At 47.1% G+C, this 24,870-nt stretch overlaps 1 protein-coding gene across 3 annotated transcripts in view; it reads right to left on the bottom strand.

Moving 5' to 3' along the window:
* Window positions 1–24,870, bottom strand: part of ccdc171 (coiled-coil domain containing 171) — a 298,637-nt gene that overhangs the window by 247,314 nt on the left and 26,453 nt on the right. For all 3 annotated transcript variants that reach the window (XM_072517495.1, XM_072517496.1, XM_072517494.1), the window contains exon 6: window positions 6,756–6,902. In XM_072517495.1, coding sequence (XP_072373596.1) covers window positions 6,756–6,902 — 147 coding nt within the window. The remainder of the gene's footprint in view (window positions 1–6,755; window positions 6,903–24,870) is intronic.

Genomic DNA, 24,870 nt, shown 5'->3' with positions numbered 1-24,870 from the left:
CTTTCCCGCCCGAACACCATAATCCTTTATTCTTCAAAAAACTATCTATCTCTTTATCTTGAAAACATTTAATGAAGGAGCCTCAACTGCTTCACTGGGCAGGGAATTCCATAGATTCACAACCTCCTAAACTCAGTCCTCAATCTACTTCCCCTTATTTTGAGGCTATGCCCCCTATTTCTGCTTTCACCAGCCAGTGGAAACAACCTCCCCGCATCTATCCTATCTATTCCCACCCGCCAGAGGAAACAACCTCCCTGCATCTATCCTATCTATTCCCACCCGCTAGTGGAAACAACCTCCCCGCATAGAACATAGAAAATACAGCACAGAACAGGTCCTTCGGCCCACGATGTTGTGCCGAACCTTTGTCCTAGATTAATCATAGATTATCATTGAATTTACAGTGCAGAAGGAGGCCATTCGGCCCTTTGAGTCTGCACCGGATCTTGGAAAGAGCACCCTACCCAAACTCAACACCTCCACCCAACACCAAGGGCAATTTGGACATTAAGGGCAATTTATCATTGGCCAATTCACCTAACCCGCACATCTTTGGACTGTGGGAGGAAACCGGAGCACCCGGAGGAAACCCACGCAGACACGGGGAGGACGGGCAGACTCCGCACAGACAGTGACCCAAGCCGGAATCGAACCTGGGACCCTGGAGCTGTGAAGCAATTGTGCTATCCACAATGCTACCGTGCTGCCCTTGAGAACAAATAAATCTACACTATATCACTTTACCGTAATCCATGTACCTATCCAATAGCTGCTTGAAGGTCCCTAATGTTTCCGACTCAACTACTTCCACAGGCAGTGCATTCCATGCCCCCACTACTCTCTGGGTAAAGAACCTACCTCTGATATCCCTCCTATATCTTCCACCTTTCACCTTGAATTTATGTCCCCTTGTAATGGTTTGTTCCACCCGGGGAAAAAGTCTCTGACTGTCTACTCTATCTATTCCCCTGATCATCTTATAAACTTCTATCAAGTCGCCCCTCATCCTTCTCCGTTCTAATGAGAAAAGGCCTAGCACCCTCAACCTTTCCTCGTAAGACCTACTCTCCATTCCAGGCAACATCCTGGTAAATCTTCTTTGCACCTTTTCCAAAGCTTCCACATCCTTCCTAAAATGAGGCGACCAAAACTGTACACAGTACTCCAAATGTGGCCTTACCAAAGTTTTGTACAGCTGCATCATCACCTCACAGCTCTTAAATTCAATCCCTCTGTTAATGAACGCGAGCACACCATAGGCCTTCTTCACAGCTCTATCCACTTGAGTGGCAACTTTCAAAGATGTATGAACATAGACCCCAAGATCTCTCTGCTCCTCCACATTGCCAAGAACTCTACTGTTAACCCTGTATTCCGCATTCATATTTGTCCTTCCAAAATGGACAATCTCACACTTTACAGGGTTAAACTCCATCTGCCACTTCTCAGCCCAGCTCTGCATCCTATCTATGTCTCTTTACAGCCGACAACAGCCCTCCTTACTATCCACAACTCCACCAATCTTCGTATCGTCTGCAAATTTACTGACCCACCCTTCAACTCCCTCATCCAAGTCATTAATGAAAATCACTAACAGCAGAGGACCTAGAACTGATCCCTGCGGTACGCCACTGGTAACTGGGATCCAGGCTGAATATTTGCCATCCACCACCACTCTCGGACTTCTATCGGTTAGCCGGTTCGTTATCCAACTGGCCAAATTTCCCACTATCCCATGCCTCCTTACTTTCTGCATAAGCCTACCATGGGGAACTTTATCAAATGCCTTACTAAAATCCATGTACACTACATCCACTGCTTTACCTTCATCCACATGCTTGGTCACCTCCTCAAAGAATTCAATAAGACTTGTAAGGCAAGACCTACCCCTCACAAATCTGTGCTGACTATCCCTAATCAAGCAGTGTCTTTCCAGATGCTCAGAAATCCTCTCCTTCAGTACCCTTTCCATTACTTTGCCTACCACCGAAGTAAGACTAACTGGCCTGTAATTCCCAGGGTTACCCCTAGTCCCTTTTTTGAACAGGGGCACAACATTCGCCACTCTCCAATCCCCTGGTACCACCCCTGTTGACAGTGAGGACGAAAAGATCATTGCCAACGGCTCTGCAATTTCATCTCTTGCTTCCCATAGAATCTTTGGATATATCCCGTCAGGCCCGGGGGACTTGTCTATCCTCCGGTTTTTCAAAATGCCCAACACATCTTCCCCCCTAACAAGTATTTCCTCGAGCTTACCAATCTGTTTCACACTGTCCTCTCCAACAATATCGCCCCTCTCATTTGTAAATACAGAAGAAAGGTACTCGTTCAAGACCTCTCCTATCTCTTCAGACTCAATACACAATCTCCTGCTACTGTCCTTGATCGGACCTACCCTCGCTCTAGTCATTCTCATATTTCTCACATATGTGTAAAAGGCCTTGGGGTTTTCCTTGATCCTACTCGCCAAAGATTGTTCATGCCCTCTCTTAGCTCTCCTAATCCCTTTCTTCAGTTCCCTCCTGGCTATCTAGTATCCCTCCAATGCCCTGTCTGAACCTTGTTTCCTCAGCCTTACATAAGTCACCTTTTTCCTCTTAACAAGACATTCAACCTCTCTTGTCAACCATGGTTCCCTCACTCGACCATCTCTTCCCTGCCTGACAGGGACATATATATCAAGGACACGTAGCAGCTGTTCCTTGAACAAGTTCCACATTTCACTTGTGTCCTTCCCTGACAGCCTATGTTCCCAACTTATGCACTTCAATTCTTGTCTGACAACATTGTATTTACCCTTCCCCCAATTGTAAACCTTGCCCTGTTGCACGTACCTATCCCTCTCCATTACTAAAGTGAAAGTCACAGAATTGTGGTCACTATCTCCAAAATGCTCCCCCACTAACAAATCTATCACTTGCCCTGGTTCATTACCCAGTACTAAATCCAATATTGCCCCTCCTCTGGTCGGACAATCTACATACTGTGTTAGAAAAGCTTCCTGGACACACTGCACAAACACCACCCCATCCAAACTATTTGATCTAAAGAGTTTCCACTCAATGTTTGGGAAGTTAAAGTCGCCCATGACTACTACCCTATGACTTCTGCACCTTTCCAAAATCTGTTTCCCAATCTGTTCCTCCACATCTCTGCTACTATTGGGGGGCCTATAGAAAACTCCTAACAAGGTGACTGCTCCTTTCCTATTTCTGACTTCAACCCATACTACCTCAATAGGGTGATACTCCTCGAACTGCCTTTCTGCAGCTGTTATACTATCTCTAATTAATAATGCCACCCCCCCCCCCCCACCTCTTTTACCACCCTCCCTAATCTTATTGAAACATCTATAACTAGGGACCTCCAACAACCATTTCTGCCCCTCTTCTATCCAAGTTTCCGTGATGGCCACCACATCGTAGTCCCAAGTACCGATCCATGCCTTAAGTTCACCCACCTTATTCCTGATGCTTCTTGCGTTGAAGTATACACACTTCAACCCATCTCCATGCCTGCAAGTACTCTCCTTTGCCAGTGTTCCCTTCCCCACTGCCTCATTACACGCTTTGGCATCCTGAATATCAGCTACCTTAGTTGCTGGACTAAAAATCCGGTTCCCATTCCCCTGCCAAATTAGTTTAAACCCTCACGAAGAGTACTAGAAAACCTCCCTCCCAGGATATTGGTGCCCCTCTGGTTCAGATGCAACCGTCCTGCTTGTACAGGTCCCACCTTCCGCAGAATGCGCTCCAATTATCCAAATACCTGAAGCCCTCCCTCCTACACCATTCCTGCAGCCACGTGTTCAACTGCACTCTCTCCCTATTCCTAGCCTCGCTATCACGTGGCACCGGCAACAAACCAGAGATGACAACTCTGTCTGTCCTGGCATTTAACTTCCAGCCTAACTCCCTAAACTTGTTTATTACCTCCACACCCCTTTTCATACCTATGTCGTTGGTACCAATGTGCACCACGACTTCTGGCTGCTCACCCTCCCCCTTAAGGATCCTGAAGACACGATCCGAGACATCCCTGGCCCTGGCACCCGGGAGGCAACATACCTTCCGGGAGTCTCGCTCGCGACCACAGAATCTCCTATCTATTCCCCTAACCATTGAATCTCCTACAACTATTGCTTTTCTATTCTCCCCCCTTCCCTTCTGAGCCCCAGAGCCAGACTCAGTGCCAGAGACCTGGCCGCTAGGGCCTTCCCCCGGTAGGTCATCCCCCCCAACAGCATCCAAAACAGTATACTTGTTGTGAAGGGGAACGGCCACGAGGGATCCCTGCACTGTCTGCCTGTTTGTTTTTTTCCCCCTGACTGTAACCCAGCTATTCTTGTCCTGTACCTTGGGTGTGGTTACCTCCTTGTAACTCTTCTCAATCACCCCCTCTGCCTCCCGGATGATCCGAAGTTCATCCAGCTTCAGCTCCAGTTCCCTAACACGGTCTTTGAGGAGCTGAAGTTGGGTGCACTTCCCGCAGGTATAGTCAGTGGGGACACCAGTGGTATCCCTCACCACCCACATCCTACAGGAGGAGCATGTAACTGGCCTAGCCTCCATCCCCTCTTACCTGACAGAATATAGCTGCCCTGTGGACTAACTAGATCTCCGCCCTCCGACCCTGCTCCCAGTCAGCTACACTTTCTGTATACTCCTGGCTCTCTTCGCACTCTTTGCGGAAATGTCGGAAACAAAATGAAAGGAGCACCTTACTCCCTCCTCACCTAACTCCCTCGGTCAACAAACTCTCACTATCGCACTCAAATGCACCAAATTCAGCACTCAGTGCAAACAAAGTCTGCACTGTAGCCTGCCTCTGTAAACTGGCCTCATCCAATTAACTAATTAACAAGCTCCAGCTGCAAGTACCTGGAAGTCGAATTTTTGTTTAAAGCAGATTGAAAATTCACCTTCTTCTAAACTAAACATCAACTTTTAAGTTAATTAACTAAATAAAAAAAAGATTAGACTTTAGATAAAAATGAACCCTTATACTCCCTCAGTCACCAAACTCTCACTATCGCACTCAAATGCACCAAATTCAGCACTCAGTGCGAACAAAGTCTGCACTGTAGGGGATCACTTTTATACTGTGAATCTAGCCTCTGAAAACTGGCCTAATCCAATTAACTAATTAACAAGCTCCAGCTGCAAGTGCCTACAAGTAGAAGCCTGTTTAAAGCTGATTGAAAATTCACCTTCTTCTAAACCAAACAGCAACTTTTAAGTTAATTAACTAAATAAAAGACTAAACTTTAGATAAAAATGAAGCCTTATACTCCCTCGGTCACCAAACTCTCACTATCGCACTCAAATGCACCAAATTTAGCACTCAGTGCATCTATCCTATCTATTCCCACCCGCCAGTGGAAACAACCTCCCTGCATCTATCCTATCTATTCCCACCCGCTAGTGGAAACAACCTCCCCGCATCTATCCTATTTATTCCCGTCATAATTTTATATGTTTCTATAAGATCTCCCCACAACATCATAAATTCGAATAGGTTTCCAGTCTGGATGACCTGCTGAGATTGTCCATCATGTTCTGTTTTTGTTTCAGGTTCCAGCATCCGCAGTATTTGCTTTTATCTTATTAAAGATGCAACTTTGCTTCCATGCAGGAAAATAAGAGTATAGGATCAGTTTTGCACAGGCGTGGCAGAAGAGGAACACTGCTAAATTTGGAGGGCATTCAACTTTGGATCCAAAATGGAATATCTCCTTGGTGGTCAAGAGACTAGAAGCTGTGAAGGAGCAACAGGATTTAGTGTCGGTGTGCACACATCACAAAAAGCTAGTGCACAGGTACAAAAATAATATTGAAAAGGCTAATGGAATGTTGGCCTTCAGTTTACATGCTGCACTGTCCACAGTAAAGAAGAAACTGGGATTAGACAAGTAAACCTTCCCTCTTTATATTATTCTTTAAATCCACTTGCTCCCCTTCTATTACCTCCAACAAATCTCACCTATGATTGGGTTGAGGAAAAGCACAAACGATGTTCTGTTGGCATTGCTGTCAGTAACAGAACATCTTTGCATTTGACACCAAGTTTACTGCCAAACGCAAGATCACTTTGGTGAGAAAGCTTATAAAAACTCTTCAAAGTTAAGTCGAAAATGTTTAAGCAGATTTTATTATTGGATGTTACACTTCACTTAGGAGTGCATGTGCAACATCAATGTTAACAATGCAGGGGTACGGGATGGAACCTGATTCTGCTGCATGATCACAGAATTGTTACAGCGCAGGAGGCAGCCACTTGGCCCATTGTGTCTGCACCAGCTCTCCAAATGAGCAACTCACCTAGTGCGTACCCCTACCTCCTCTTCACAACCCTGCACACTCCTCCTTTTCAGATAACAATCAAATTCGCTCTTCAAAGCATTGAGCCTACCTCCACCACACTCAGGCAGCGCATTCCCGATCCTAACCACTCACTGCATCGAAAGGTTTCTCATATTACCAATGACCTTAAATCTGTGCATTCATTCGCGATCCTTCCACTAATACGAACAGCTTTCCCGATCTACTGTCTAGACGCACCATGAGTTTAAATACCTCACAATAACAATAAGTCTTAATTAGAGTAAGGAAACCATTTTGTTCCATCTTCAGAAATGTATCTTAAAGTTAATTAACAATTTGGCTTCAATCAGTTGTAAATTACAAAACATGTTTCTTTTTAAACACAAGTTTCATTGCCAAGAGCAACGGCCTGAGATAGCCAATTACCTCCAGCTCCTTTTTCAGTCGCTCCTCTCGGTCACTACTGTACTCAAGTTCGTTTGTTCGTCGTCGTAGTGCATCCATGAGATTTTGGCGCTCAGCTTCTAGCTCGTTTAATCGCTTTTGCAGTTGGACAAATGTTTGTTCCTGGCCCTTTAATGAAAATAAGATTAATAAGAGTCAGCAATTTAAATGGCAATTTCCACTAACTGAAGACTGATTTTCTTCAAAGATCATATCACAAACTTATGAGGTAAAACAGACACATGTTATAATTGGATCTAGACTGGTGTTAAGATATTTGGTTTGGTCACTCAGTTATATGTTTGTGATGGATGCAGTGCAGCACTCCATGGTGAGATCAACATTTAGAAGGCTCTTAGATTCAAGATAAAAAGGCCCACAAATCTCAGTGCCGTGTTTATTTGTTGACCGTGTATATAAATGGCAGCCAAAAATGTACAGATGAAAATGAAAACCTGGGAAGGTGAGCATCGAGAAGATGCTGTAGTTGCAGCGAGGATAACAATTAATAAATTGAGGATGGGAAGTAGAATTGTGAGAGGTCATTACATAATTATTGTGTAACATATTCTATGCAGTGTAAATGAGAGTCTTCGCACACAAATCTTCTTGATCCAGGTTTCTGCTCCTTTGGATCTCTCTCAGATGGACATCGTTCCCGAGATAAGGTATGGTTCAAACATTGTATCGAGGCCGCTCTATAATCAACCATCTATAATCACAGGTTACATGAATGTGTTGTTCATCCTCGTCTTACCTCCAGTAAAGCAACTGACCTCTGCTTAGTACCTCTAACACAATGACAGAGCAGAATTTATCACCACCTGGGAAATTGCAGAGACTCAAACCATTTCACGTAGCTTTCTTATCTTTACCAATTATACATTTCTGCCCATTAATCTTGCATATTAATGACACTAAGAATTAAAAAGGCTAGAGTTAATGGAGTACCTGAAACAGCGTCAGCAATTGCACAGTCTTGTTTTATTTTTTAAAAGCCATTGTGTGCATGAAAAGGGAACTACAAAAATGTGCTACGGAATAAGTATAGTAAAATATATTGTAATGTATGTTGTAGAGGTGACTTCATGCAGCTCGAGTGGCTGTTGTTATTTGGACAGGAACTATGAGACTGCCCTGGACTCCAATTACGGTGTTAAGGTAAGACTACTTGTGACAATAATGAAGATTAATATTATCTGTGCTAGTAATATGTAGTGGCGACAGATTTCCTGTACAAAATGCTGGTACTAACTTGTCCAGGGTTAGGCAATTCACTATGCAAAATACTGCTGGAACCAAGTGTACAGAAAGATTACACATTGTCCTTCTACCAATGCACCTTCATTTTGCACTGAATATACATTCCTCCAGACAAGCACTCAAAACATTCTGCTTAGCATTTAAGGTATGATCATTTGACTTGTACTCAACATTTTATGTTCATGCCATAATGCTTTGCGGTAGTCTGTATTAGATGATTTTATTCCAAATGCAAAACCCTACAGCTCCTTTTGATGCAGTCCGCTTAGACAAAATTGAGAGAAGTTCAGGGTAAAGGACTCTACCCATAGGAAAGCCATTAGTGGCTTGGCAACAGCTCATATAATAGCCATGTATAGCTATCCTTGATATCCTGTTATTAAAGTAATTTTCAATAGAATTCATCTCATCTCCCTTTATCTTCTCTTCACCAGTATTCCTTGTTTGATGAAGGGTACTAGATGAAGTGGCCACTGAAACAGATGCTGTTTAATCCATCAATTCATCGAATTTCACAAAAATAGCTACTCCATGCCCTAATGTTCTAAATGCACACTATTGCTTGTTCATAGAATCCAGACAGTGCAGAAGAAGGCCATTCAGCCCATCGAGTACCACCGACCCTCTGAAAGAGCACCCCGCCCAATCCCACTTCCCCACCCTATCTCAATAACCACTTAACTTAACCTACACATCCCTGGACACTAATGGGCAATTTAGCATGGCCAATCCACCCGACCTGCACACCTTTGGACTATTGATCGCATATGTTCTGTAAAGGATATATAGTGCAATAGAACTACAAATCTCAGGTTTCCTCTGCCTATTATTTCAAGTAAAACTCTATTTTATTTGAGATTTGTTAAATCCAGAGTTTCTCCCAGGCCAGTCCAAAGACACATTCCCGATTGCGATCAATAGAATCATTTGCTCCTTATAATCAGCAACATCACTGAAGCATCATCAAGTCAGGAGGACCATGGAAAGGGAAGATAGATGAGGTGCTTCACTTTGCTAATTAAGGATATTAAAGACTCAAATATTATCGCTCTTTTTCCAAATAAACAATGGTAGGGCACTTCCAGCCGAATGTACTTCCCCAACTTTGATTTACTTTCAAGCAATGGTCAACACATGGGCCTATAACTTCCTGCATCACTCGCGACTTAAGTTGCAGGTGCGCCGCATATGCGCAGCAGGACAGCCCTGTTAAACTTTGGTTTGTCATGCGGATGTTAATTTCATTAAAAGGAGGGCTAGTGGATAGAATGCGGTGATCACACACTAACAGATATGATTGTCCACCTATGATACTCCGTGTTACTGGTCACAGGCTCTGTGGGTCCTTGCGAGGCTGGTGAGCCCAATCTTGGAGCCGCATCTTCAATCACTCACTTGGCAGGAGTTTCCAAAAGGTGGAATCAGTCCTTGGACTCCAGGTCGTGGGTATTCCTTTCTCAGGCTCCTTTTCCTGACCTCCCTCTTGCCCTCGGGTGTTCTCAAATCAATCAGGAGGTTCCTCCAAGTAGGTCTCTTCTGAGCAAAGGTCTCCCCGGCATTGACTTCTGTGTTCCGTTTCTTGAGATACATCTTCAAGGTGTCTTAGAAGAGCTTCCTTTGACCTCCTCTTGTTCGGGATCCTTCCTTGAGCTCGGTGAAGAAGATTTGCTTTGGCAGTTGGGAGTCTTGCATCCTAAGCATATGGGCGGCCGAACGGAGTTGGTTACAGATAATCATGGCCTCGATTCTGCTGCTATTGCTGCCTTCAAGGATACTAAATGTGAGCAAGCCTGTCCTCCCAGCTGATTCAGAGCTAAAGTACATTTGGATTTTGCAATGTATTTTAAGCGGAGTTGTTTGCAAATCTCCCTGATGTAATGTTCATCCTTAGAAGCCTCAGTGATTACTTAAAATCGGTTACAAAGTTTAATGCCTTAGTTGACATATACAAGCCTTTTGTAAGCTAATGTGAACCATCTGTCTGACAGGTATTGCATAGAATCAATTACCCACCCCGAAGAGTGTACTGCCAAAGGACATCCCACAATGATGTCAGAGGAGGTGTATGCCACGACACTGCGTTTCAGCAGCTGTTGCTTTCGGATGTTGAGCTGGTCAATTAACAATTAGCAAAACCCTTCCCTTTCCCCCTCCCTCCCTCTCCATTACAAATAGACAGAACCATTTCGTTTAAGTGAGAAAATATATTTTATTGAAGAAAATTTGTAAAAGTTGAGATAGTTTTATTTTATGTCATTGTTCTGCTGATAAACCTAAACGTTAAATTAAATGTTAACTGGTTTCAAAATGTTGTATTTATAAAATAATTTTTGTTAATAAATATTTTACATTAAAAACTTTATAAGCTTCTCAAATGTCTTACTGAAACATCAGAACACAACATTTAATTGAGATCATTATAAATGAAGATAACTGAAGTAAATTAGGCAGAAACATATTTAACACGATGGTCCACTAGTTGCACCGTTGCTTCGTCACCATTCGGACCTTGGGTGACTGTGTGGTGTATGTACATTCTCCCCGTGTCTGCATGCATTTCCTAGAACCATGCAAAGAATTCCTACAGTGCAGGAGGCCATTCAGCCCATCAAGTCTGCACCGACCCTTTGAAAGTGTACCTTCCCTGGATCCACTCCCCCGCCCTATCCCCGGACCCTAACCTGTATATCCCTGGACATTAAGGGGCAACTTAGCTTGGCCAATCCACCTAACCAACATCTTTGGACTGTGGGATGAAAACCGGAGCACCCGGAGGAAACTCACGCAGACACGGGGAGAATACGCAAGCTCCACACAGTCACCAGAGGCTAGAATTGAACCTGTGTCCCAGGCGCTGTGAGGCAGCAGTGCTAACCACTGTGCCACCCACAGTCATGCTCCATTGCCCCTCAATTGGAAAAATAATTGGGTCCTCTAACTTTATTTTAAAAAGTTACCCGTTTTCAATCTAAATCTGCTGTTTATATGCGTGTACCGAAGCTGGCTGCATCAAAAGTTGGCGGGGGCTGCATTCCTCCTCTGCAGACCGACACGCTGGAGGTCCCAGGCTGCCGCAGAGAAAGGAAGGTTTAACACATCGGAGTGCAGGTAAGTACACATATTTCGCTTTTAAAATCGGCGGCCCGTGGCTTCCCACTGCCTGCAGGAAGTTACGCCCCAATGATTCCTTTTCTAGTCCAGAAAGGCAGACAATGAAGGATAAAACTGTAACCTATATTTAAACATTTTTATTAGCTTTATTTACAGAAATACCCAATGCCCAATATGTGCCTCATAATTCACACCCCAGTTTCAGTCTGTTCCTATTTATAGGAGCACAAGTGAATTCCCAGTTAATGTCCACCACCTGCAGATGATTAAATACAATTTGTATACAATTAGCGTCACTAAGTTCTTAAAAGGACTCCGCTCAATCTTTAGCAGAATACTATCAACAATTTGTGCACAAAGCCAAATATAGCCACATAGTAAACACCATAGTTACGTCGCCAACACTATGTAATAATAGTTATTTTCAGTTCACATTATTGTACAATGCAAATTTACTGGAGCTAATGTAAAAATACTAGTAAATGATAACAAGTGACTTAAGAATATCTTAAAATCTCAATGTACAGTTGACTTAAACTGCATGTCAATAGTCAATAACAGCTGACCACTTCGAAACAAAGTAATGCCCTATTTGCAATGATTTCACATTGCTCAGGACACAGATCTAAACTGCTTATATAACAATCGCATTTCATGTAAAGTGACTACAATTGCACCAGATGTACTCTTGGAAAAGTGCAGTGGATAAAATCACCCTGCATAGCTGCACCAAGTTATGTTTCACCTGTCCAAATGTCTACCGGAACCCTTCCAATATTTCTCAACTTGTCTTCCTTCATCCTTTTCCAATATCATCGTCCATGGATAGAGATTAAAATTAAATTGAAGCATAAAAAGGGTCAGCCGATAAAATCTATGGCCAAAATATCATGAGGAACAAAGAAAGCGTAATGGGGAAAATGAAAACGGAAATTAGAAAAACAAAAAGAAACAGTACACGTTTTAGATGTATAAGATGTTAGGAGAACTCGGGTCTTATATGGCAGTGTCATTAAATATTTTTCATCAGTTTTCACAAATGGTGCTGGAAGTGAGGATGCAGGTTTACAAAGAGGATATGGAATAAATGTAGAAATTGTTGCAGAAAACAAATTGAATCTGAAAAATTAGGACTCGAGGCCGAAACGTCAGCGGGCTCTGCTGGAATGCATCATAAGCTGCTGAAAGAACTCAAAGGAGATGGAAGAGGGTCTGGGCAATGTTTTACAATCCTTAAAATCAGATCATGAGACTGGAGTGTAGCTTTGTAATTGTAACATTGGTGTTCAAAGAAGGGAGAAGGATAACCTGGGTAACTAAAAAACAGTTGGTCTAATACGAGTGGTGTCAACATTCTTAGGACTCATCCATCAAGATCAAATCAGCGAGTGTTTAGAAATGCTTACGCTAATCAATGATAACCAAGTTTTGTCAAAGCAAAATTGCGCTCGACAAGTCTACATTTTTGAAATAGCAACTGATTGTACAGGATAAAGGAATGCAAGGCTGTGACGTATACAAATTTTCAGAAGATATTTGATAAAGTGTCTCAAGGAGGCTAATTGCAAGAATTCAGACTGAGTGTATAAAAGGAAACGTAGCAACAGTCATAGTCATACAGCGCAGAAAAGGCCCTACGAATCTGCACTGACATTAACTACTCCTAATCCCGGGCTAATCCCACTGACCAGCACTTGTCCCATATCCTTGAATGTGAGGGTGTTTCAACTGCTCATCCTAGCAGTTTAAAGGTTGTGAGGTTTCCAGCCTCTACTACCTTCCCAGGCCGTGTATCCAGATTCTCACCACCCTCGAGTGAATTTTTTTTTTTGTCAAATCCCCTCGGAATCTCCTGCCCCTCACCCGAAAATTATACTCCCTTGTGACAGACCCCTCGACCAAGGTGAACAGCTGCCTTTATACACTGTCCATACCTCTCAATCTTAACCTCCTCTCAGCTTTCTATGCTCTAAAGAAAACTATCCCAGCCTATCCACTGTCTCCTTATGTGGATTGCATATTGGTTGATTGGACAGGAAACAAAACGTTCTGTAAATGGGTGTTGTTCTTTGCAAATGAAGCATCCAGAGGTCAGTGCTGAGGTGTCTATTTTTGTTATACTTTCAGAATATATAGGTTTTTGACTAGGATATAATAATATTAATGTCACAAGTGGCTTATATTAACACTGCAATGAAGTTACTGTGAAAACAGAGCACAATCTTGAAATTTGCTGACAACACAAAGGTAAGGGGCTTGGCAAAAAAACATGGAGGATAATAAAAGACTTCATGAAGGTTGGCTGGCTAACAGGCAGGATAATTAGGTGAAAGAAGCAATTTAATTTAGATAACTGCGATGTCACTAATTTAGGCAGAAAGTCAAAAAAGGAGACATTGGGCGTCATTCTCCGACCCCCCGCCGGGTCGGAGAATGGCCGTTGGCCGCCGTGAATCCCGCCCCCGCCCCCGCCGAAGTCTCCGCTCCCGGAGATTGGGCGGGGGCGGGAATCCAGCCGCGCCGGTTGGCGGGACCCCCCGCTGGATTCTCCGGCCCGGATGGGCCGAAGTCCCGCCCAGGAATTGCCTGTCCCGCCGACGTAAATCAAAGCTGGTATTTACCGGCGGGACCAGGCAGCGTGGGCGGGCTCCGGGGTCCTGGGGGGGGGCGCGGGGCGATCTGACCCCGGGGGGTGCCCCCACGGTGGCCTGGCCCGCGATCGGGGCCCACCGATCCGCGGGCGGGCCTGTGCCGTGGGGGCACTCTTTCCCTTCCGCCTCCGCTACGGCCTCCACCATGGCGGAGGCGGAAGAGACTCTCCCCACTGCGCATGCGCGGGAAACTTTCAGCGGCCGCTGACGCTCCCGCGCATGCGCGGGGAAACTGACAGCGGCCGCTGACGCTCCCGCGCATGCGCCGCATTTCCGCGCCAGCTGGCGGGGCAACAAACGCCATTTCCGCCAGCTGGCGGGGCGGAAATCCCTCCGGCGTCGGCCTAGCCCCTCAATGTTGGGGCTAGGCCGCCAAAGATGCGGAGACTTCCGCACCTTTTTGCCGGCGCGATGCCCGTCTGATTTGCGCCAGCTTTGGCGCCAGTCGGCGGGCATCCCGCCGTTGGGGGAGAATTTCGCCCAAGATGTTCAATGGAAAGATGCTGAAGTGCGTGAGTGGCTGAGTCTCCTCAAAGATCAAATACACAACTCCCTGAAAGAGCAGATAGGTAAAGCCCCCCACGATAAATAGCAAAAGTATTTCAGATTTTATAAAAATGGGCATAAAGCATACAAGTGTACACAGTAATATTGAGATAGCACAACGCATTGGTTATCTGACAGTTGGTAGTGTGTAGTTTTGGCCACCCAGTTACAGAAAGGGCAATAAAGCCAGAGAAAAGAGTCAGTGAAGATTCACTATGATGTTAGCAGAGACGGAATGACGGGATGAGCAGAATCCTGGGACACTGGAGCAGGAAAGGCAAAGAGCTTTTACAAAGTGTTTCTACAGAGTAAATGGAAAATGGCTATTTTGACTGGTTGAGGAGTCAGCAACAAATTATCAGCAAAGCAAAGAGAGACACTAAAATAAATTCCTTCATGCAGTGGATTGTTGGGAGCATGGAATGATTTGCCACAGGGAATGCTTCAAGCAAAGGCCATTGGGCATTTTAGGAAAAGTTAAATAAATAGTTGAGGCTGAGGAAGATACAGGATTATAGGGAGAGTAGGTGATAAAGGAAATAGTTTCTAATTATTCTAGCACATGGGTCAAATACTCTCCTCTCTGCTGTAAATTTCTATGGTCTGCCTTTGACTCTGTAAATATCTTCGATGCAAGAACTTGCCAATAATCACACAAACAAAATTCAGGTCAGTAACCTTTCATCAGTTAAGCATGCTAGTTTTGGACCAATCAGCTAGAAGAATGCAAGATCACATGAAATGGGAGCAGATATTGGCCATTTGGCTCCTCAAGCTTGCTCTGTCATTCCATACCATCATGGCTAATTGGATTGTGCCCTTAATTCCACTTTGCTGGTTGTTCCCCAGATCTCTCAACTCCATCCTAGATCAAAATTCTGCCCAACACAGTCTTGAACATATTCAATAGCCCAGCCTCCAGCTCACTGGGGAAAGAGAATTCCAAACGCCAACAACCCTCAGAAGAAATTCCTCCTCATCTCCATCTTATATGGAAAACCCTGTATTTTGAAACTGTACCCAAAAAGAAAATGCTATGAAAGCTACCTCATAAATGCCAACTTACATGCAAATAAAGGGCAGCAGCTGAGTTGCCAAAATTCAAATCCAAGTTTAAATAGGCAGAATAATGCTCTCCTTAGTTGCTCAGTGAACCATTTGGTCTTTTCAGAACAAGCAAATTTTATCAACAAGTCTGCTGGGAGGCATAACCTTAAAGTTACAGCTAGCCCATTCAGGAGTGATGTCACAGCGCATTTCTTCACACAAAGTTAGTGGAAAACTGATACTTTCTCTCAAAAATATTGCTGAGGTTGGGGAATCAATTGAAAATGGCAAGACAATAGATTTTTGTTTAGGGTATTAAGGATTGCAGAACCAAGGCAGGTAGATGGCGTTCAGACTCAGACGAGCTGTGATCTAAATGACCGGTGGAACAAGCTAGAGGGGGTGTATGGTCTCCTATTCCTCGGCTCCTAACTTAACCAACAGCAGCCCTTCAGACTATCAAAACTCAAATTACATGTGCATGGGTAGAGATTGTGCTGGGATAGAAAACTAGGCAAATTTAAATAGGCAACTTTTGAGCCAATTCTGCCAGCAATGAAGAGAGTAAAAACAATTGAACCATGAGGTAATACTGACCACAGCACAATAACTTTCTATTCGACTTGGGGAAAACAGAGTTGAGGGAAAAGTGGGAGGGTGGGAATAGAAATGGGTCAAGTATCAAGGATTAGGAGAGTGGTGGTGGAAGGGTGTTTTTCAGATTGGGAGGTGGTTTGCAGTGGTGAAAAACAGTGGAGCCAGTTTTTCACAAACATTGATAACTGGGCCAGGTTGGGGAGGGGGGGGTTCCAAACTCAGGGTCTCAACCTGCGGGTGGGTCCCAGAGCGATAGGTTGTGGCCTTTCCAATCGAGGGAAGAAGTCCCCAATGGCCAAGGCTTTTAAGAATGCCGGCCGCTGGCAGTCCCTGATTGGTTGCACTGTTTGAGGGGGCGGGGTGGCACAAGGCTGGGCTGTGTGCTGGTCACTGCACACATGTGGGGAGGAGAGGGGAGGGGGGGGGGGGTTGAGAAAAGGAGCTGACGTGTGTCCACATGGCCTGCGATGCTTCCAATGGTGACCCCGGCTCGTCCTCTGCGCGCTGCTTGGCTCGTCCTCCGCCACCAATCAGCAGTTTGCGACGTACGGCTCAGTGGTTGATGCACGATCAATGACCACTAAAACGAGGTTGTAGTACAACTGAAGGCTTTAATAAACTAGATGTTTCCCCCAGCAGCTCAGGTATAGAATAAGGGCTGCTGGGGCAGCACGGGTTCTTATACCCCGCCTATCAGGGCGGAGTTATTATACACTCTAGCCAATAGCAAGCATATAGGTTCTACCAATAGTACTGCAGCCTCTCAGGTACCGTAATACCTATAATACCACATACACCCCCTGTTAAAAAAAAGCCCGGCGATGGGTGGTGGCCAGCAACTACAAAACATAACAACATGGTATAACTAGTTATGGAGGTACCGTAATACCTCCGTACACTGTTTAGTAACTATTTACAAGTCTGGTAATTATGTACATTCGGTGTTTTATATTTAGAGATTATGGTTAAAATGAAGCAATCAGTCGATCGGGGGCCCTGGTCGTCCTCTGTGATCGTCGGAGCCTCAGTGGTGACGCCGGTGGAGGCTCGGGCGTCTGTGACTCCAGCTGGTGGGGAAAACGGCTGACCTGGAGAGGGAGCGCCTGCGGGGGGCGTCGGTGGGTGGGGGGGGCTAGGCAGGGGCGGCGGAAGGACCGATCCTCCTGTAAGGTGCTGCGGTGGAGGAGAGGGTGGGACTGGTGGCTGGAATGTGCGTGGAGTTCCGGCGGGCGCCAGGTCCCGTAGGGAGACCGTATCTTGTCGGCCGTCGGGGTATGCCACGTAGGCGTACTGGGGTTAGCATGGAGCAGATGGACCCTCTCGACCAACGGGTCCGACTTGTGCGCCCGCACGTGTTTTCGGAGCAGGATGGGTCCGGGTGCTGCCAGCCAGGTCAGGAGCGAGATCCCGGCGGAGGACTTCCTAGGGAAGACAAGGAGACGTTCGTGAGGTGTCTGACTGGTGGTTGTACAAAGTAGTGACCGGATGGAGTGGAGGGCATCCGGGAGGACTTCTTGCCAGCAGGAGACTGGGAGGTTCCTGGACCGTAGGGCCAGTAGGACGGTCTTCCAGAACATTCCGTTCTCCCTCTCTACCTGTCCGTTGCCCCTGGGGTTGTAACTGGTCGTCCTGCTCGAGACGATGCCCTTGCTGAGCAGGAATTGATGCAGTTTGCCGCTCATAAAGAAGGACCCCCTATCGCTGTGTATGTAAGCGGGAACCCGAACAGTGCAAAGATGCTATGGAGTGTCTTGATGACTGTGGAGGCGGTCATGTCGGGGCAGGGGATGGCGAATGCGAACCGGGAGTACTCGTCAATCACGTTCAGGAAGTACGTGGTGCGGTCGGTGGAGGGGAGGGGGCCTTTGAAATCCATGCTGAGGTGTTCAAAGGGACGGGAAGCCTTTATCAGGTGCGCTTTCTCTGGTCGATAGAAGTGCGGTTTGCACTCCGCGCAGATTTGGCAGTCCCTGGTGGCTGTCCTGACCTCATCGGTGGAGTAGGGCAGGTTGCGGGTTTTGACGAAATGGAAAAAGCGAGTGACCCCCGGGTGGCAGAGGTCCTCGTGGAGGGCTCGGAGGCGGTCCACTTGTGCGGTGGCACATGTGCCGCGGGACAGGGCATCAGGAGGCTCATTTAGCTTCCCGGGACGATACAAGATCTCGCAGTGGTAGGTGGAGAGTTCAATCCTCCACCACAAGATCCTGTTGTTTTTTTATCTTGCCCCACTGTGCATTATCGAGCATGAAAACCACCGACCATTGGTCCGTGAGGAGAGTGAATCTCCTGCCGGCCAGGTAATGCCTCCAATGTCGCACAGCTTCTACTATGGCCTGGGCCTCCTTTTTGACTGAGGAATGGCGGATTTCGGAAGCTTGGAGGGTACGGGAGAAGGCCACGGGTCTGTCCGCTTGGTTGAGGGTTGCTGCCAGAGCTATGTCGGACACATCGCTCTCGACCTGGAAGGAGAGGGACTCGTCGATGGCGTGCATCCTGGCCTTTGCAATATCTGCTTTGATGCAGCTGAAGGCCTGGCGGGCCTCTATCGACAGGGGAAAAACTGTGGTTTGGGTCAGGGGACGGGCCTTGTCCGTGTCATTGGGGACCCACTGGGCGTAGTAGCTAAAAAACCCTAGGCAGCGCTTCAGGGCCTTAGAGCAGTGAGGGAGGGGGAACTCCATAAGCGGGAGCATGCGTTCAGGGTCGGGGCCGATAACTCCATTTCGCACTACGTAGCCGAGAATGGCTAGACGGTCGGTGCTAAACACGCATTTATCCTTATTGTATGTTAGGTTAAGGATCTTTGCGGTCTGAAGGAATTTTCGGAGGTTGGTGTCGTGGTCCTGCTGGTCGTGGTCGCAGATGGTGACATTATCGAGATACGGGAATGTTGCCGGTAAACCGTACCGGTCAACCATTCGGTCCATCTTGCGCTGGAAGACCGAGACCCCGTTAGTGACACTAAAGGGAACCCTTAAGAAGTGATAGAGCCGCCCGTCTGCCTCGAAGGCAGTGTATTTGCGGTCACTAGTGCAAATGGGGAGCTGGTGTTAGGCGGACTGGAGATCCATCGTGGAGAAGACATTATAATGCGCGATCCTGTTTACCAGGTCGGATATGCGGGGAGGGGGTACGCATCCAGCTGTGTAAACCTGTTGATGGTCTGACTGTAGTCGATGACCATCCTATGCTTCTCCCCCGTCTTTACCACCAGTACCTGAGCTCTCCAGGGGCTGTTACTGGCTTCAATGACTCCTTCCCTCAGCAGCCTTTGGACCTCTGACCTAATAAAGATTCGGTCCTGGGCACTGTACCGTCTGCTCCTGATGGTAACGGGTTTGCAATCCGGGGTGAGGTCGCAAACAGGGAAGGCGGGTCGACCTTAAGGGTCGCGAGGCCACAGACAGTAAGGGGGTGTATAGAGCCGCCGAATTGGAAGGTCAGACTTTGAAGGTCACACTGGAAGTCGAAACCCAGGAGTGTAGCCACGCAGAGGTGGGGAAGGACGTAGAGACGGAAATTTTTGAACTCCCTTCCCTGGACTGTGAGGTTTGCTACACAAAACCCCTTTATCTCCACTGAGTGGGAACGGAGGCCAGTGAGATTTATTGATTAACAGGGTGGATGTGGAGGGAACAGCGCCTTACCGTGTCGGGGTGTACGAAGCTCTCCGCGCTCCCAGAGTCAATTAGGCAGGACGTCTCGTGCCCGTTGATGAAAACGGTCGTCGTAGCGGTTGAGTGTGTTCGAGGTCGAGATTGATCCAGAGTCACCGAGGCCAATCGTAGTAGCTGCGAAATCTGTACAGGCAGTGTGTGGCCGGCCGAGCTGGGGTCCTGGGGGCCCATCCAAGATGGCGTCTCCCATTGGTCGCACATGGCCAGGGGTGCACAAAATGGCGGCGCCCGTCCCTCAAGCGTGGCGTCCGTGGAACAAGATGGCAGCGCCCGGGGTCCGCACTTGGCCCTGGGATATGGGGGTGGCGGCGACCGCTGGCCACATGGGGCCCGTGGAGAAGTTTGTGGTGGCGGTCCGGATTCGCCGCTGGAGACCGCGGCCACCGCTCGGGCCTGACATACGAAATGGCCCTTTTTGCCGCATCCCCTGCAGGTGGATGCGCGGGCCGGGCAGCGCTGGCGGGGGTGCTTGGCCTGCCCGCAAAAGTAGCAGCGGGGCCCCTCGGGGTTGGCAGGCCGCCTTGCAGCGCAGGCCTGCAGGAGAACGGGGGAAGTTTCTGGGTCGGCCGCTGCAGGGTTCCACGCTGCCCAGGGGGCTGCCGCGCGGTCGGGAACGTAGGCGCGGGCGTTCCTGGAGGTCACATCCAGGGAGCCTGCAAGGGCCCGTGCCTCCCTAAGACCCAGGGTGTCTTTCTTTAACAGGCGCTGGCGGATTACAGGCGCTGGCGGATTTGAGATGAAAGCATATCTGCTACGAAACGTCCCGGACTAAGAGTTCAGTGTGTTCGCTCGCTGAAACATGCGGGCAGCCGCAGCTTCTGCCCAGCACCAGGAATGCGCGGTAGAATTCCTCCAACGATTCCCCAGAGGTTTGCCGTCTTGTTGCAAGCAGATGCTGGGCGTAGACCTGGTTTACCGGGCGAATATAGTGTCCTTTTAGCAGCTCGATTGCTGCATCGAAGTCTTCCGCTTCCTCGATAAGGGTGTAGATCTCCGGGCTCACCCTGGAGTGCGGGACGTGCAGTTTCTGCTCTTCCGTGGGTGCGTTTTCTGCCGTCTCGAGATACACTTTAAAACACGCCAGCCAGTGCTTAAAGATCGCCGCCGAGTTCACCGTGTGGGGGCTAAGTTGCAGACACCCCGGCTTGATTCGGAGCTCCATCCTTTGTTCTTAAAATCGAGCTTATTAAATTGATGCATGATCAATGACCACTAAAACGAGGTTGTAGTACAACTGAAGGCTTTAATAAACTAGATGTTTCCCCCAGCAGCTCAGGTACAGAATGAGGGCTGCTGGGACGGCACGGGTTCTTATACCCCGCCTATCAGGGCGGAGCTATTATACACTCTAGCCAATAACAAGCATATAGGTTCTACCAATGGTACTTCAGCTTCGCGGGTACCGTAATACCTATAATACCACAGTAGTCAAGGTGTTGAACGGCCGGCACAACAGCAGCTTGCACTCCCACAACGTGGAGTACTGGTCGGGAAGTGGTCAGCAGTCTGTGACTGGGGTGGATGCAGAGGGAAGCCAGGCCACGTTTGTTGGTGAGGAATACCGATCAAACGAGGCCAGTCAATACGGCTGACACATTTCAACACTGGAAGAAACCTACACAGTCATAGGGGAATGATGATGTGGAGATGCCGGCGTTGGACTGGGGTGAGCACAGTAAGAAGTCTTACCACACCAGGTTAAAGTCCAACAGGTTTGTTTCGAATCACTAACTTTCAGAGCACGGCTCCTTCCTCAGATGCAAGAAGAGATGGGTTCCAGAAACGTGTGTGTGTATATATATATAATATATATATATATATATATATATATATATATTATATATATATATAGACAAAGTCAAAGATGCAATACGATACTTTGAATGGGAGCATTTGCAGGTAATTAAGTCTTTGCAGATCCAGAGAGAGGGGTACCCAGCCTTCAGAACAGCGACCACGACACCACACAACCCTGCCATCGCAATCTCTGCAAGACGTGCCAGATCATCGACATGGGTACAACCATGACACGCAAGAACACCACCCACCAGGTACGTGATACATACTCGTGCGACTCGGCCAACGTTGTCCACCTCATACGCTGCAGGAAAGGATGTCCCGAAGCGTGGTACACTGGCGAGACCATGCAGACGCTGCGACAACGAATGAACGGACATCGCGCGACGATCACCAGGCAGGAATGTTCCCTTCTAGTCGGGGAACACTTCAGCAGTCAAAGGCATTCAGCCTCTGATCTTCGGGTAAGCGTTCTCCAAGGCGGCCTTCAGGACGCGCGATAATGCAGAATCGCTGAGCAGAAACTTATAGCCATGTTCCGCACACGAGTACGGCCTCAACCGGGACCTTGGATTCATGTCGCATTACATTCATCCCCCACCATCTGGCCTGGGCTTGCGAAATCCTACCAACTGTCCTAGTTTGAGACAATTCCCATCTCTTTAACCTGTGATTATCCCTCTCTCCAGTTGCTCCATCTGGACCTGGATTACCTGCAAAGACTTGCATTCAAAGTATCATATTGCATCTTCGACTTTGTCTATATACATGTTTCTGGAACCCATCACTTTATTCACCTGAGGAAGGAGCAGCGCTCCGAAAGTTAGTGATTCAAAACAAACCTGTTGGACTTTAACCTGGTGTTGTAAGACTTCTTACTATAGGGGAATGAGACAGGGGCGGCCCATGTTCTGCCTTTTGTTTGCACTGGTGACTGTTGCAATGGGGCTGCTTAGCACAGGGCTAAATCGCTGGCTTTGAAAGCAGTCCAAGGCAGGCCAGCAGCACGGTTCGATTCCCGTAACAGCCTCCCCGAACAGGTGCCGGAATGTGGCGACTAGCCACAGTAACTTCAGCTTTAGCTTTTCACAGCAACTTCATTTGAAGCCTACTTGTGACAATAAGCAAATTTTTTTTTATAGAACCCTTGACCAATACGCTGAGGAGCACAGATAAGTGGAGGGGGATTTGGAGGGGGGGGTGGGGGGTAGGGGGTCAGGGTTGTGAGTGCTCCAGTTTGTTCCAGGGTAGTCCGATGGTGGCGTCCACACTGAAGATATGGAGGAAATTTCGGCAGCATTTTAAGTTGGTGCCGGTCTGAGCGAATGATGCGTTTGAGCCGGTGAGACTGGATGCTAGGTTTCGGAGCTGGGAGTGGTGAAAATGAAGGACTTGTTTCTGGCGGGGTGTGGCTTGAGGGCTTGGAGGAGTTGATGGGAGAAGTTTGGGAATCTACAGGGATATGCCTTTAGGCATATGCAGGTGTGGGATTTTGCAAGAAAGGTTTTCCTGACATTTACGGTGACACCACCCTCCTCGTTGTTGGACGGGGTGTTTTCGTTGATGGGGTTGGAAGCAGGGGTGGGGGATCCTCTCGGGGATTTATGGGAGGATTCTGGAGAACGATGTAGCATCATTGAAGAGGGTTAAGGCCAAGTGAGAGGAGCTGGGGGTGGTGCTAGAGGAGGGGCTGTGGTGTTGCAGAGGGTGAACACCTCAACCTCGTGTGAGAGGTTGGGGTTAACATACTTAAAGGTTATGCACAGGGCGCAGCTAACAAGGTCAAGGATGAGCCAGTTGTTTGATGGGGTGGAGGACACTTGTGGGAGAAGCCCAGCCATTCATGTACACATGTTCTGGTCCTGTCCGAAGTTGGGGAAGTTCTGGGGTTCGTTCTTCAGCACCATATCGGCGATTTTGCACTGGGACTTGGAGCCCAGTCCCCTAGGGGCCAACTTAGAGGTGTCGGGCCTGCCGGAGCTGCAGACGGGGCCAGATGTTTTAGCCTTCTCCTCGCTGGTTGTTCGCAGACGGCTCCTCTTGGGGTGGAGGTTAGATTCTCCCCATGTGCCTCGGTGTGTCTTTGGGGGGAACCGGATGGAGTTTCTGTATCTTAAAAAGGTTAAGTTCACCTTTGGGGGGGGGGGGGGGGGGGGGGGGGGGGGGGGAGGGGGGGGGGGGTGATTGAAGGGTTCCATCAGAGATGGGGTCTGTTTATTCTTCACTTAAAAGAGTTGGTCACCGTCAGCTGATAAGAGGAGGGGGAGTAGGGATGGTGGTTATTTTTCGAGTGATATATTTGTTGGGGGCCGGGGGGGGTTTGTTATTCTTTTTGCTTTGTGTTGTTTTATGTATAAAATGTTTAAAACCGAACAAAACAAAAGTAGTTCATTGGCTGTAAAGCACTTTGGGACATCTGGTAGTCATGAAGGGTGCTATAGAAATGCTAGTATTTTTCTTGGTGTCAGCTTAACTCAGCGGTAGCACTCTGTTCAAAATTTGCAGCTCAAAGTTTCTAGCCTCACTGCAGAACTTGAGCACTAAATCAAAGACCAACAACACTCCACTGCAGTACTGAGGGAATGTCAGAGGTGTTGTCTTTTGGAGATGTTAAATCTCGGCTCAGTCGGTCTGCTGGGGGTATACATATTGCATTACTCGAGGTGGTAGGTAAGCTTACCCTTTGAAGACCACCACATAACAGCTTGACTGGACATTTTTGTTTTTGAGACTTTGTAGTGGCAACTTACTGCCACTGAAGTCATGGCTTCTATTTCCAACAAAGATGTTTTAGAAAACCAGTTAACATTGTCAGTAACATAGGAGACACAAGTCAAACATTATTCATCCACATCAGAAAGTTATTTTCAAATTTGTATATTCACCATACAGAATTACAGAAATAAAAATGTAACCCCTTTGCAGTTAGTCTCTTTGTAAAAGTAAAAGCGCATTGAACACTGATGCTGAAGCACGTATATACCAAGGTGAGTAAAACCATTTTGTGGGGGGAGGGGTTAAGAGAGAGAAAGGAAGAAATAAAACTAAAAATCAATGAAACAAAGATCAAAGTACAGAAGGAACATACATCTGGCAAATCTGTTCTTAAAACAAATGCTTGATGTGGATAGGTTCAATTAATTTATCAGTATCCTCCCGCACACATTAAACTACCATATATTGCTTAACAGAACATTTAATGCATATTTAGCACACATGCACACACAATTTTAGACTGCTTTTCAGAAAATGGCCAGGAGAGGTCATTATCTGTATTAGGAAATATTTTACAACAGCAATTTCACGTACAACATTGTAGCTCCCCCAAATTTCAGCACTTTCTACTGTTTTATTTGTACCAATCCCTTTCTCTTTTAACAGATGGAAACATCACAGATCAGCAGACAA

The sequence above is a fragment of the Scyliorhinus torazame genome, chromosome 9, assembly GCF_047496885.1.
Source record: "Scyliorhinus torazame isolate Kashiwa2021f chromosome 9, sScyTor2.1, whole genome shotgun sequence".
Taxonomy (NCBI): domain Eukaryota; kingdom Metazoa; phylum Chordata; class Chondrichthyes; order Carcharhiniformes; family Scyliorhinidae; genus Scyliorhinus; species Scyliorhinus torazame.
Note: the sequence above shows the minus strand (reverse complement) of the source record. Positions and strands in the feature narration are given on the sequence as shown.